The sequence below is a fragment of the Camellia sinensis genome, chromosome 6, assembly GCF_055761805.1.
Source record: "Camellia sinensis isolate YWXY chromosome 6, ASM5576180v1, whole genome shotgun sequence".
NCBI lineage: Eukaryota > Viridiplantae > Streptophyta > Magnoliopsida > Ericales > Theaceae > Camellia > Camellia sinensis.
Window position 1 is genome coordinate 198,611,485 of NC_138966.1, and position 15,338 is coordinate 198,626,822.

Sequence of the window (15,338 nt, forward strand, 5' to 3'; positions counted from 1 at the left end):
ACCGTGCCCTAGGTGAAAGAGTGTGTGGTTTGAATTGGTGTTGGCATGAGACAAACAGATTGGCAATGAGGGTAGTTTGATAATTTGCACAGACGCTGAGTTATTCCCTATCCACATGAATGTTTTTTGTCTCTTGTGGCTAATTTAGCCTATTTTGGACGGGTGTGGCTAAATTAGCCCAAGACCGGATTGCCAAACCAAGGCTTAATTATGTTAATTAGAGGGTTTTCCTAATAATCACCTATTCAAACTTCGAAAAAAAATCAATGTGTGTGTTTGGTTTGAATTTTTTAGATTAAGTTTTTTGAAAACTGAGTTTTTAATTTTTCATATTTTTTGTTTTTAGTGAATATTTTTAAAATTTTAAACATTTTTTTTACTTTTTTAGATGCACCTTACTTAGATGTATCTAAAAAGTAAAAAAATTGTGAAAAAATATTTTTAAAAATTAATAAATGCATAAAAATATGAAAATTATACTGAATTCTCGTAATTTTTTTTATTTATATTTTTGGTATTTGGTGAATTTTTAAAAGATTTTTTTTACAAAAATTATACTTTTTATGTGTATTTATGTTAAGTGTGTCTAAAAATTAAAAAAATTGCTTAAAATATTAAAAAAAATTCAGTAAAAACAAAAAAATACGAAAAATAATAAAGTAGAATTTTTTGAAAAGTATCTTTGGAAGACCAAAAACAAGCAAAGCTGAATAATTTTAAAAAAAAACTCCAAACATACATTTTATGTATTTTCATATAATTACATATTTGATACATTTTTATGTATTTCACTATTTTTTTTACATGTATATCAATATTAATATTTTTTCCATTAAATACTTCCATATGTATATATATGTGCTCGTTTGGGAAGTTTAGTTGTAGATTTTTTTTAGCTAAAATAACCACAAAAAATAAAATAGATTTTTTAGTCTAATAAAATAAAATATCACATCTAATCTATAATCATTACATTTTTTCTCTCACAAAAAAGTCAAAAACTCTTTCCAAACGAAATTTTTTAGACTCATACTAAAATAGTTAAAAAAACTAAAAAATTAAAAAATCAATTCACTTCCCGAAGGAACCTTATATATTAATAGTTGTGTATACCCAATGAGTGTGCTAGGAATACTTTAATCGAAATAGTTGAGAGATATTTTTAAAGATTCATTAACATTAAAACAAAGTAATTTCGTATGACATGGTTGCTTTATCTCGTTTTAATTTTTTTTTATATTATTATGTCACTCATCAATAATTGGCTCTTACGTCATGTCATGTCTTTTTTTTATTAATAGAGTCACGTTACAGGTCTCGAATGTTGAGGCACGAATTTACTTTGAATTTGTTTAATTGGTTATCTGGCGAAGAGGCTGATAGTCGCGGTCGACAAGGCGACAATCGCGGTAAATAAGTACATGACGAGATATTATCGAAAATGATCCAGAGCTCGAAACGGCTCGAAATTTTTTTTCTCTTTTCAAGCAAAGGAGCTCTGCACAAACAGAGGGAAGAGGAGAGGAGAAAGAGGGAGAGTAGAGAGGAAGAAGAGAGGAGAAGAGAAAGAGGAGGAGGCAGCACCACCGCCGTCGCAGTCGCCTCGCCGCCGTCGTCAGCACCACCTCCTCGCCGCCGTCGTCGCAGCACCACCTCCTCGCCGATCGTCGCAGTCGCAGTCGCAACCCCCTCCTGTCCAGTTCGTTGTAGCAGCTAGCTCGGCGCAGCCCCGCCTCCTCCTCCAGCCCGATTTTTATGGCCCCCTCCCCTCCCTCCTTCCTCCTTCTCCCGATCTTCTTCTCCACCCTTCTTCTTCTCCTTTTTTTTTCTTCTTCCTTTTCTTCGTCTTCTCCGTTCTCCTTCTCTGCAAACAACACAGGAAAAAAGAAAAAAAAAAAAAAAAGACACCAAAACAACGTCATTTTGGTGTCGAGCCAAATTCGTGCCAAAGAATTTCGAGCTACGTAGCGGAGTCGAGATATTATTTAGTTTGTTTGCTTCTGATTTTTAGAAAATAATTTTTAAAAAAATTTATTTTTTTATTTTGAATATATACCTAACATAAATACACTTAAAAAATATAATATTTATGAATTTTTTTAAAAAAATACATTAAATACCAAAAAATACAAAAAATATAAAAATTCAGTATATTTTCTTAATATTTTGTGTATTTGTTAATTTTAAAAAATATTTTTTCACAAATATTTTACTATTTAGATATATCTAAGTGAGGTACATTTAAAAAAGTAAAAAAAATTACTTAAAATTTTAAAAAAATCACTAAAAACAAAAAATATGAAATTCATTTGTCAAAAAATTGAAACCAAATACACTATCCGTTTGGGAAGATGGTTTGTGGCTAAAATAGCCACAAAAGACAAAATATGCTATTTTAGCCACAACAAACAAAACATCACATCCAACCCATAATCATTACACTCTTCTCTCACAAAAAAAGTCAAAAAAATCAAAAGCTCTTCCCAAACCAAGTTTTTTAGCCTAAGCTAAAATAGTCAAAAAAAGTTAAAAAACCAAAAAGCCAATCCACTTCCCAAACCAACTAATTGCCATTCCTAATAGTATTAAGCTTGTTCTCTTAGGTCATGTTTGATTCACAAGATTAATAATGAAGTATTAATAATCTTATTATATTAGTGTGGTATTTACTATCCAATTGGATTAATATCCATTGGATTAATAATCTCACCCCTACCTCATTACTAATAATCCTACAAATTTATTGGATTAATTATTCATTGGATTAATAATCCTAAACCAAAATGTTAAAACAAACATAAAATAATTAGACTAACGAATTAATAATTCCAATCTCATATTCTAATCCACTCAATCAAACATGCACTTATAATATTTGAACATTTATGTAGAACAATCTTTTGGAAAGCTCGAACTATGAATCCTATAGAGCTAGTCAATTGGTCAAATTTATTTCATCCCAATACTAGTAAGTAATTGTAGGGTGTTTGGAAATTGATTTTTTTTTTAAAATTATAAAATATCTTGCAGAAAATAAAAAAATGATTTTATAATTTATAATATTTTTTTCACTTTTTAATTATTTTAACTACTCCTCAAATGGGAAGTTTTGAAACTACACTCGCACAGTGAATTTATCAAAAACATTTAAATTGGGCTTGAATTGGATTGATTCATCTATGTGTTAGTCAAATCCTCTTTGTCAGGCCCAGCCCAAAAAGCAAAAAATTTTGTTTTTGGAAAATTTACTTATTAGTGACCAGAAAATTATTACAAAATCATAAAAAAGTTTATATTTTTTTTATTATTAATGTATATAAAATTTATTATTTATTTATAATTTTTTTAAAAACATTACACTGAATTGAAATTCTTCCTCTGTCTTTTTTTTTTTATTTATTTTAATAGTTATATAAGTATATAAAAAATGATGGCACTAATAAGAATACATAATACAAAAATAGAACATATTACAAACACTGATGCCTATCTTGATGATCCGAATAATTCAATTAATAAAATTCGTCAAATAATTTATTCATGTAAAAAGTCAAACAATTTATTCATATAAAAAATTAAGTTAATTTTTGTATAAAAAGAGAAGACTATCGTCAATTTTATTACACATAAATGTAATTCAATGAGATAGCTATTAATACATAATCGATTTAATTTTTTACATAAATAATCTACACCAAAAAAAATATTATAATTTAAACGGTTTAAATTATCAAAATAGACTTGAAATTAATTCCCATATACAAAATTGCACCTTCGAGTCTAAACAAAAGGACGGATGCTCAGCTGGTTTCTTAAAACAAAAAGAAAAAAAAAAAGGGGGGGGGGGGTTGAGTTTGATTATTTTTAAATTTTGTTTGTGGATTATAACAATTTATTTATTTAAGAAATTATATTATACACACCTCTTATCATATGTATCATTGAATTATGTTATTTTATTTTTTAATTATGATTTTATTTTAATTATAACTCATGAGATCTTTATATAGTTTCATGTGTTTTTTTATTATAACTTTTTTATTGTTAGTTATAGGAGTGTGCGCGGCGCGGGTCGGTGCGGTTTGAGAGAAAAATAGAAACCGTATGACGGGTGGCGGATTGATAAAAGTGTCACTAGAATTTGTCATTTTCCTTATCAAAAACCGGCTGTTCGATTGGCCAATAATGGCGGATTTGCCTTGGCGGTTCAGGCGGATTGGCAGTTTATAAAAAATATAATTCAAATTACAAAACTTAAATCAAAGAGTAAAAAAAAGACAAGAGATACCGTGATGTTAAGCATCTTACGAAGATTTCTTCTGATGCAGCAAGTGTAGCAACAACATGATAATATCAACGACTATGCCATCAGTTCATTACAAGCATCTGTGGAAGGTACAATGATCAAATACAATACATAAAATTAATATCATTCAAGGTTTACAATATATTGAAAATGTTTACTGTTGAAAAGTATTTAGATTGAAAAGTGAGCTGATGCAAGTTTGTAACATAGCCAGAAAAAAAAAAGATTGAAAAGTGAATTGGAATCCAACTTTATTTTGGATTACTGACATCTTGAATTCCCCTCGAGCAGTAATGTAATACTATATTCTAAGGTATAGAACAACAAACAAACTTAAGTAAAAAAGAATTTTTAGAATCTTATAAAACATGATTTAATAGCGGTGCGGGTCGGTGCGGTTTGGAAGAAAAATAGAAACTAGCGGATTGATAAAAATGTCACTAGAATTTGCCATTTTTCTTACCAAAAATCGGCGGTTCAATTGACAAATAATAACAAATTTGCCTTGGCGGTGCGGTTCGGTGCGGTTTTGGCGGTTTCAGCGGTTTCGACGGTATTATGCACAACCCTAATTAGTTATGACTCAAAAAATATAAAATTATATCAATTTATTTTGTAATTGTAAAATGCGTACCGTATATATACTTTGATATACTTGTACCATAATCTTTTTCTATTTATTTATTTAAGGGACATTATTGCAGTTTTAAAATAAGATGGGGGAAAAAAAAAATAGTCCGTACAGAATATTAATAAAGAAACCACTGCGCTGAAATCAAATGAACAAGACTCGAGAGACTAGCTACCAGTCGTGAAAGGGAAATCGGAGAGACCACACACACAAACACGACTCATCTCATCATAGATTCATAGCGCTCTCTCTCTCTCTCTCTCTCTCTCTCTCTAATCAAATCCAAAATGAGTGAAGAAGCGATGAGATTCAATGCCGGAGCTCTGGTCCTCAAGCCCTCCGCCGATGATCGGAAGCTCTCGGCGGCGGTGGAGGCGAAGAAGGTCATCATCAAGAGCGCCGACATGAAGGACGATCTGCAGAAAGAAGCCATCGACATTGCCATCTCAGTATTCCCTTCTCTATCAATTTTTTTGCTTTGCTCTTCAAATTTCACTGATTGATTTGCTTATACGTATCTGTATCTATATGTATATGTATATGTATATGTATAGGCGTTTGAGAAACACAATGTAGAGAAAGATGTGGCTGAGCAAATAAAGAAGGAGTTCGACAGGAAGCATGGCCCTACCTGGCATTGTATTGTCGGCAAAAATTTCGGTAAAATAAATTAAACCCTATCAATCTTTCTTTTTGTTCTGATTTTTAGGATAATTCTTTCGAATTTAACAAATTAAATTGGTATTTATCTGAACTCTGTATAGTTGTATATGTGGATACATTTGATTCCTTTTCTGATATTTGGGTATGATGGTATAGATCTAGGCTTGTTTGGAATCTAACTTCCTTATTCTTGTATGATCAGAAGTTGCATAAATTGCCCCCTTTCCTTTCTGTTGGTCTCTGTGTCTATATACGTAAATATATCGATGTATGTGAAGAACAATCTAAGCTTTGAGGTGGTATTTCGTGGTGTCAGGTCCAGTGGTTGTGTGACACATGTTGTGGTGTGAGGTCTCAACTCTTATGGAGAGGTGTTTGGTATGTTTTATGGTGGTTTATTTCTTTCCCGTTATTGGGTTTGTACGTAGTTGGTGTGAGGTCTCAACTTTTATGGAGAGGTGTTTGGTATGTTTTGTGGTGGTTTATTTCTTTCCCGTTATTGGGGTTGTATGTAGTTTGTAGTGGTTGTTGGGCTTAGTTTATTGTTTGACTTAACTGTTGGGGTTAGTAGTACTACTCTATTTAATGATGTAAATATTTATTATATTTGTAAAAACTCTCCTATCGATTGATAATAAAAAAGATAAGAAAGAGAACAATCTAAGCTTTGGGGTGGTATTCCGTATAATGGGTATACCATGGTGGTGTACTCCTCTCTTTCACTCATACATGTGTAACCCACAATTATGGTGTCCATATCTATACAAGAGAGAAGGGTATACCACCATCAGGGCCAGCCCTGAGGGCAGGCAACCCTTATTTTCTTCTCCATAGATTGATAACAAGCATAGATTTCTTTATTTTTGGTTGTTCATGTGCATGTTTTTACTAATGAGTGTAGTGAGAAGTAATAAGGAGATATTACAAAAAAAGAATATATATTTGATTTCAAATCGGAACCAGTTAGTGCTCCAATACCTTTTATCTTATTAGGAGGTCAATAATTCAGGTCTTGTCATGGAAATATCCCTTTCGAAACTACGATTTCCGATTTATCAAAAATATTTAAATCAAGCTTGAATTGGATTGATTTGCCGATGTCTCAATGCCTTCTGTCAAGCTCGGCCCAAACTTAATTCTTGGTGAAGTCCAGCCCAATTTTTTTTTTGTTTTGTTATTTAAGCAAACCAAACCGGATGATGCAATAATATTTGTTGTATTATTAATGCATTTGGTAAGTAAACAGTAAAAATGACTATTGACAAGGGTTTTTTTTTTCAAGTGCAAAAAATATTTGGTAAGTGGACTCCTAAGCCATACATAATTTTTTAAAACATTTTCTCTACAAGTAGCAATATAGGGTAATTTACCGAACTCAAGTTTTTTTAAAAATTATTTCATATGTGCAAAGTTGTTCTATACATATTTTCCACCTAAAGTAGTTATTATTTTTTAAATCGTAATTTGAGAGAGTATATGAAGTAAAGTCCCATATCTTATGGTGTACGAAAGCAATGTGCATCAAGTAAGTAAGTGTGAGGCCACCATCAGCTTTGGGTTTGAGTTACCCAATACCTTGTGACATGGTATTAGAGCCTAGATGAAGCAGGTGTTGACATGGTATTAGAGCCTAGATGAAGCAGGTGTTGTCAAGTAAGAGCATCTCCAATGGTTGTGCTACTAGTCATGCCAAAGTCAAAAAAATGGCTTAGCTTCACAAAATTGGTGCTGCAATGGTGTGTCATTGCTCTAGCCAAAAAATTGCAAAGTCAAACTTTGAGCCAAATTTGGCTCTAGGTTTGGCAAAGCCATCTTGATGCTAAATGAAGGAAGGAGAAAGAGATACGAGGGCAAAGAGCATCCAGCGACTAGAAAAAGAAAAAAAAAAATTTAGTTGAATTTGGCAAATGATTGTGCCAAACTGGCAAGTCTCCATTGGAGTGGTATAGCCAAAAATTGACTTTTGTGCACTGTAGCAAGCCAAAAAATAACTTTGGCAAAGCCATTTTGGCTTGGACCATTGGAGATGCTTTAAGCACATTGCATGTGAAGGAGGGTGTGAAGTGACATCCTACGTCGTCTAGGTACGAAAGTAATGTGCAATATATAAGCGTGAGGGCATCTTCAGCTCAAAAGCTAGCTTTTGAGGCTGAGTTCTACCAAGACCTTGTGACAGTATATTTGCATAAATGTATGACAACATTGAACGGGTGTTGCATGCTTCTTATCAGGGCACAGTTTGGGCTGCCAATTGGCCAACTCTGGATTGCCAAAGTTTTGGAAAGGTGCATCTCTAATTAGTGAAGCATCAGGCCAAGCCTTAACAGTGGTCGCAAAGTTGCTGTGAAATATTAGGATGGATTGTATTATTCCAATCATGAAAATCAAGTAGTTCAAAATTTCTTACAAGTGCATGAGTTAATGTAATAATTGATGTTTCAATCTTAGAAGATGCATCCACACAATGTGTTTTACAAACACAGTTTATTGTGTATAATATATTGTTGCGCTCAGTTTATTGTTTGTTGTGTTTATGTTGTTATGCACACAGAGATGCTAGGTGCTGATTGTTGAGTAGTTTTCATGGGTCTGGATTTTTTCTGTTCAAGATATTTTAAAGCTCATTTTCTGGGGTAATATGTGTTATTTTTAGAGAATTTCAAGATTAGGGAATAATTAGGATATCATCCCCTATTTATATTAATGAAGATTAATAATTACAAGGGAGCCCTAAGGCATAGAGTAATTACAAAATAATAACCCAAATAATAATATATAATGCTAACACTCCCCCTTAAGCTGGTGCGAAGATATCTCTCATACTCAGCTTGCCTAAGATGTCATGAAATGACTTACTCCCAACTCCCTTGGTGAGGATGTCAACAAGTTGTTTTTCAGACTGCACAAAGGGAGTACATATAGTGCCACTAGTGAGTTTCTCCTTAATGAAGTGGCGATCAATCTCAACATGCTTTGTCCTGTCATGTTGAACCTGATTGTGAGCGATGTTGATAACGGCCTTATTATCACAGTATAACCGCATGGAATCCATCTGATCAATACCTAGATCACTTAACAATAACTTAATCCATAAGAGCTCACACACCCTTCAATGTTATTTCATACATGAATCCATCACAACCAATATAACAATTTACTCCAAGAGCCAACTTGTTCATTAAACTAAGGTGATGAATTTTACAACTTCCACATTTACATGTCCATAAAACCTCATACCCAATCCCAAGTTCTACAAACAAAATGACAATTACAAAAGAAGAACCCCAAGGGTGTACAAGACAACAACAAAATAAGTCTAACAGCCTTAGTACAAAACTATAAGTCTTTACAGCAAAATATTCTCAACTGTCTATCCTGACACAGCTTACTTCAAGTCACCACTGTAGTGGTACAATATTATTTCCTGAAAAATAAAATAGAGGTGAGCTCTATGCCCAGTAGGAATACATTTAACTAAGTATTTAATCATTCGAATAAATTTATGGCATTCTTGAGACAAAACATAATAAGGAGTCATGAACACATGTAATCTTCACTAATTATATAAATACACAACGATTTAGCATGGATAATTACATTTCACACCTTTACAACACAACATTTGAACAATCACATCAAAGGAAAACAAACCATGAGTCCCATGTAAGAGTCCAATACAAATTGCTTTAGTTTCAAAAACCATTCCCACATTTGCAGACTATTATACGGCGGGAAGTGGGCTCCTCAAGAAAACCATCATTTTTTTCACTTTCGCCGACTACAATATGGCAAGACTGTGTGCACACCCAAAAACATCTTTTCCATATTCGTCCAGCGATAAGTCTAGACAGGGCATTTGGGCACCTTTTAACCTCCCCGCGCGCGGGTACCAACACAACACCACATTTTCCAAAACCGACTCTTACTTGGACTCATGCACAATTAACCATTCTATCACATCTTGTCCCATCAACAAGCATCCATCATCACAATAGATAAAACACCACATAATATTCAAAGAATAATAATATCTAAGTCACAATTCTTTTACCATATCAACATTCACATCTTTCATCTCTTGATTATTCATAATATTCCATGAATTAAAGAAAATTTCATTCAATTTAATGTTTTCTACTCAATTTGAAAAGTTAGGGTTTTACCAACTTTGGGGGTTTCTCCTTCATCATAGATATGGGTTTTAGTAACATTTATATACATATTTTGTCAAAAGGATTTAAGAAATTTTAAGCAATATCGAGTAAAATGGTTTATTCATGTGAATATGGTTTTAATCCAATAAGATCTTCAAATTAGCTCATAAGTCATAACAATATCATGAAATTCCTCCAAAATAAAGAAATACTAGGGTAAAAGTATCCCTACCTCAAGATTGGAAGCTAAGGATGAAGACCCATCTTCGAACTCCAATGAAATCACAAAACAATCGGTAAAAGTTTTGATCCATGCTTGTTTTTCATCCTTCTTGAAAGATTTAGGGTGAATCTTTGGTAAAAAGAAGAGAAATCAAGGGTTTGGAAGGTTAGGGTTTCGGGTTTGGAGGATGGGAGGAGAAGAAAGGGATAAAAATAAAGTTTTTAGGCCAAAAAGTCACTTTATAATGTCTGTTAGTGACCTGGTTGCTCGAGCGAAGGAAGCTTGGCTTGAGCGTAGAATAGAAGCTCCCAGAATCTCTGAAAATCGCGTAGTTTGCTCGAGCGAAGAAAAGCTCGCACGAGCGAGCATGCTTCCAGCACAAAAACTTAAAATCCAAACGGGCATAACTCTCTTGTCCGGACTCCGTTCTAGGTCGTTCTCTTGTCCAAATCGAAGCCTCGGAAATAAGCTTTTCAATGGTTCTAGTCTTACATCCAAATTCGAAGTATGGAAAGAGAAAAGGGCAAAAGAGTGAAGGTTGGTCAAAAACAAAAACTTAAATTTGGGACTTTTGATCTAATCTTGCTTAAATACCTTGTTAAGACTTTAATCAAGGTTCCAAACATCACCCAAGGATTCTCAATTATAATATTTAAAGTTCACTTACCAAACCATCAATATCAAGAGTCCGACAATCATACAAGTTTTAAGGTGATGGGGCACCAAGTTACACCAATCCGATAGTAATTAGAATCCGAGTTATTACACACCCCTTGTGCCATAGTTCTAAACTTAACTTCTGCACTTAACCTGGCAACCACATTCTGTTTCTTACTCCTCCAAGTAACTAGGTTGCCTCTAACAAAGGTGCAATACCCTAAAGTCGATCTCCTATCAGTTATTGATCCAGCACAGTCAGCATCTGTATAGGCTTCCACACGAAAAGATCATACTTTGAAAAATAAAGACCCTTACCAAGAGCAGACTTCAAGTACCTCAAAATTCTCATGACAACCTCGAAGTGAATCTGATGAGGAGCATGCATAAACTGGCTAACCACACTGACAACAACAATAATGGCCCTGTTTGGTAGAGCTGTGGGAAAGTGCTTATAGCTTATGCCTAAACAGCTTATAGCTTATAACTTTCAGCTTAAGCTGATTTCCAGCTTATTCTTAAAGCATCTCCTGCCCCACTCAAAGAATAAGCTGTTTTCTGACTTACACAAAGCTATAAGCTATAAGCTATAAGCTAAACCAAACACATCAAAATAGCTTAAATTAAGCTGAAAGCTGAAATAAGCTGAAATTAAGCTGTACCAAACAGGGCCAATATCATGACGGGAGTGAGATAGGTAAATGAGCTTACCCACTAATCGCTGATAGCTCCTCCTATCAGCAGTTTCTCCTCCTTCATTATCCCCCAATTTTTTATTGGATTTCAATGGAGTGTCACAGGCCTTGCAGTTAAGCATCCTAGTTTCCTTCAACAGGTCAAGCACATACTGTCTCTGTGAGATAAATATCCCATCCTTGGAGCGGGCAACTTCAATTCCCAGAAAATACTTCAAGCTTCCCAAGTCTTTGATTTCAAACTCACTGGCTAAATATTTCTTCAACAGAATTATTTCCTCACTATCATCGCTCGTAAGAACTATGTCATCTACATAAACAATAAGTGTTGTAGTCTTACCACATGAGGAATGTTTCACAAATAAGGTGTGATCTGCCCTGACTTTGTTTGAGGCCATATTTAAGCATAGCCTAAGTGAATCTCTCAAACCAAGCCCTGGGAGACTTTTTGAGATCATATAATGACTTTTGAAGCTTGCATACTTTGCCTTCTGTCTGATGATCCTCAAAACCAGGAGGAATGTCTATATATATCTCTTCTTTGAGGTCACCATGGAGAAAGGCATTCTTTACATCAAACTGATGAAGTGGCCAATCTAGATTAGCTGCTAGAGAGAGAAGTACTCTAACTGAATTCATCTTAGCCACGGGTGCAAAGGTCTCCTGATAGTCAACACCATATGTCCAAGTGAACCCTTTTGCCATAAATCTTACATTGTAACGCTCAATAGAACCATCCGCTTTGTGTTTCACAGTATATACCCATTTGCATCCCACAGGTTGTTTGCCCATAGGTAACTCAGTCAATTCCCAAGTGTCATTCTTCTTAAGTGCTTTCATTTCCTTAATCATGGCAAGTTTTCACTCAGAGGTAGCAAGAGCATCCTGAAAATGGTTAGGAATGCTAACAGAGGAAATATTTGATACAAACGCTCAATATGAGGATGACAAATGAGAGTAGGACACAAAATGTGAGATAGGATGTTGAGTACAAGATCTCACACCCTTTCTCTTGGCAATAGGAACATTAAGATCAATGGACTCGAGATTCAAAGTTACCTGGACTATCATCAAAAGCAGGAGATGGCAGTGGAGGAGCAGAAGTGGTCTCTTGTATTCAGTTAACTTTTTATCTGTCTTTGTCCCTGACATAAACTTGCCCTTCTCTATCCTTGGTGACATTGGGTTCTGTAGTCCCACTAGTAAGAGGTTGTGGTGCAAGAACAACTGGTTCTACCATAGGAATCATAGGAATCGCTTCACACCAAGGCTCCCCTTACAGGGAGGACTGTGACACCAGAGATGACAAGAAATAGGACTGAGACTCAAAGAAAGTGACATCCATGGACACAAACCACTTACGAGGAGGGTGGTAACACAACACTTGTACCCTTTTTGAGTAGGATAGTAACCTAGTTACTCTGAACCGGATCATACTCCACGTTGAGACCGGCTAGAAACTTAAAGACCCTTTCCTGTGCAATAAACTTCCAGTACCCGACTAAATCAGCAGTGCAAACAGGCTTATAGTCCTACAGGTGATCAAAGCATTTCTAGCCATTGGTGAGGAAGGTGAAGTACTGAAGAACCATCTGGTCCCCCTGAACAGAGCTCTCAATAGAGCGGCGTAACTCAAATGCTTGTGAGAAATTCCCTTTGCGAGAATAGGTGGTAGCCATAGCATCCCAAACATTTTGGGTAGTCTCCATAGATAAGTAGCCATCGCTAATGTCTGGCACCATCGAATGAATAAGTCAACCCATAATCAAAGAGTTGGTAATCTCCCATTGGTCATAACTCGGGTTAGTTGTGCTAGGTGCCTGTATCCTGCCATCCACATATCCCATCTTCCCTCTGCTTTTTAAAAACATAGTCAAACTCTATGACCACGCGAGATAGTTCTGACCATTGAATAGAGAGGTAGTGATTTTAAGACTAGGGTTAGGATTATCAGTCATTGTAGTAGGTATAGGGAAACTCTCACTCCTAGGTGTTCGAGAAGTAATGGACATGCCGGTAGAATCTGCCATAGATATACTGTACCACCGAACCCTTAACAAAACTAGTGCCAAACACAAACCCGAAAGGTGGAGGAATACAAACACAATGACTACTAAGAAAAATTAAAGACTTAAAAATTTCATCAACCCTTTTTTTTCTTTTGTGTGTTTTTTTTTTTTCTTTACTACATTTTTTTTTTTAAAGATTAAGGGGGAAAAACGAAGCAGAGGTTTAGTTGTTGAATACAGACCACAGAATGTAACTTAACTTACATATCACGTAACTCAGTGAAGCAGACGTTTAGGTGTCGATAGGGACAGACAACAGGGATAGACGACGACTCACCCTTTCTCGTCCCTCGCCAACGACGCTAAGGCCAGGAGGCCTGACGGCAGTGGTCGACTGGGCTGGAAGAGCCCAACGACTGGCTTTGTGGTGGCTCTGTGTGTGTCGACTGGCTCTGTGTGTCAAAGGGGTGTGACACTTGGCTTTGTAGTGGCGATTGACAATTGTATAGGTGAGGAATTTAGGTTTTAGGGTTTTGCTCTGATACCATGTTATTTTTAGAGAATTCCAAGATTAGAGAATAATTAGAATATCATCCCTTATTTATATTAATGAAGATTAATAATTACAAAGGAGCCCTAAGGCATAAAATAATTACAAAATAATAAGCCAAATAATAATATATAATGCTAACAATATGTGCCTATGCAGCTGTCCACGTAATTCTCACCCTCCTAAAATTTAGCTTACAATTGCAGTGGTGCTTTAAATTGAAGAACACAAGTGTTAAACGTTAGAAATTAATGTAAGATTTGAATTTTGAACTTGAGTATTGATTTCGAGGAGATCTGGTCCTGTGATTTGAAATTGAAAATCATGTTTTTCATTGAACATTATAATATCATTGTGGAAGGAAAACATCTACCAGTTGCACATGTATCCTTCCAATGTTTCATAGGTTATTTGGTATTGATTCTTTCAAATTAGCCTATATGTGAATTGATCAAATAATTGTAGTGATCTGGAGCTTCTGGTCTGTTACCTCACAGACAAACACGGATTACTGTTCAAATAAGCTGGACATTTAGTTGCTCCATTATCATGTTGTAACAATTCTATGACACGGTTTCTTTCTCTTTTGGTTCTATTAGTATTATGTTTTTTTAATAATAGTAGTAGTTTCATTGTTCTAGTACAGGTAATGGCTAGTGACAGGAGAAAATGAATGAATATGTAAATAGGGTTAGTGACGGATTGCTTTCGTAATATGTATTAGCGGTTTGTCTTTTGTGTGATGGCAAGTGCTAATAGGCAGAGAACTCCTTTTGTTGTATTTTTTGTTTTTCTTTGTTTTTCTTCTCTTTTTTGGTAATTGTCTTGTTCAGTTGATTCTACTTTTCCTAATTTCATGAAAGCAACCATTTTATTTTCATGGTTTTCTTGTGGTAGGTTCTTATGTGACTCATGAGACAAATCACTTTGTGTACTTCTATTTGGACTCAAAAGCTGTATTGCTGTTCAAATCTGGCTGAGCATGGTGATTGTGGAAATGCTGACCGCAACATCGATGGTGATAGTGTTGTTGCCAATCTAGCATGTGTGTATGTAGTAATTGATGACTCCTGTCATTTAAAAATGTCTAGCAAGACATTCTTGTGCTCAACTTGTATATTTGTTTTGACATAAATTTGGTTTGAATTTTTAATGGACTTGGATTCTGGTGGTTCAGTTTGTTGTGTTTTCTAGGGTTTTGCCAGTTTATCATTGAAATCCAGAAATATAGTGGTGCAAAATTGATTGTATTAATCACTAGTGTTCTTGTTTGGTAATTCTGTTGGCTATCTCTTAATCCTATCTTCCCAAACAAATATGGCCAGAGGGGGACAAAGCTGATGGATCTGGTGTGGTTAAATTTACTTTTTTGTCTTGTTGATTAAAAAGAAAAAGAAAAAGAAAATTTACATTTTAGGGTATGAATTGAATCTAGACAGCTCATATAAAA

The 15,338-nt window shown here is 34.7% G+C and overlaps 1 protein-coding gene across 1 annotated transcript; it reads left to right on the forward strand.

Moving 5' to 3' along the window:
- The first annotated feature begins 4,977 nt into the window (after positions 1-4,977).
- Positions 4,978-15,064, forward strand: LOC114292772 (uncharacterized). The gene is made up of 3 exons (XM_028236799.2): positions 4,978-5,386; positions 5,492-5,597; positions 14,786-15,064. Exons 1-3 carry the CDS (start codon positions 5,225-5,227, stop codon positions 14,866-14,868), a joined length of 351 nt encoding a protein of 116 aa, XP_028092600.1. The 5' UTR covers positions 4,978-5,224; the 3' UTR covers positions 14,869-15,064.
- The last annotated feature ends 274 nt before the right edge of the window (positions 15,065-15,338 follow it).

Excerpts from the sequence above, each read along its gene's own strand:
- LOC114292772 (XM_028236799.2), top strand. The coding sequence starts at position 5,225 with ATGAGTGAAGAAGCGATGAGATTCAATGCCGGAGCTCTGGTCCTCAAG. Across the intron at positions 5,387-5,491 it reads CCATCGACATTGCCATCTCA|GCGTTTGAGAAACACAATGT; the intron begins GTATTCCCTTCT and ends GTATATGTATAG. Across the intron at positions 5,598-14,785 it reads TATTGTCGGCAAAAATTTCG|GTTCTTATGTGACTCATGAG; the intron begins GTAAAATAAATT and ends TTCTTGTGGTAG.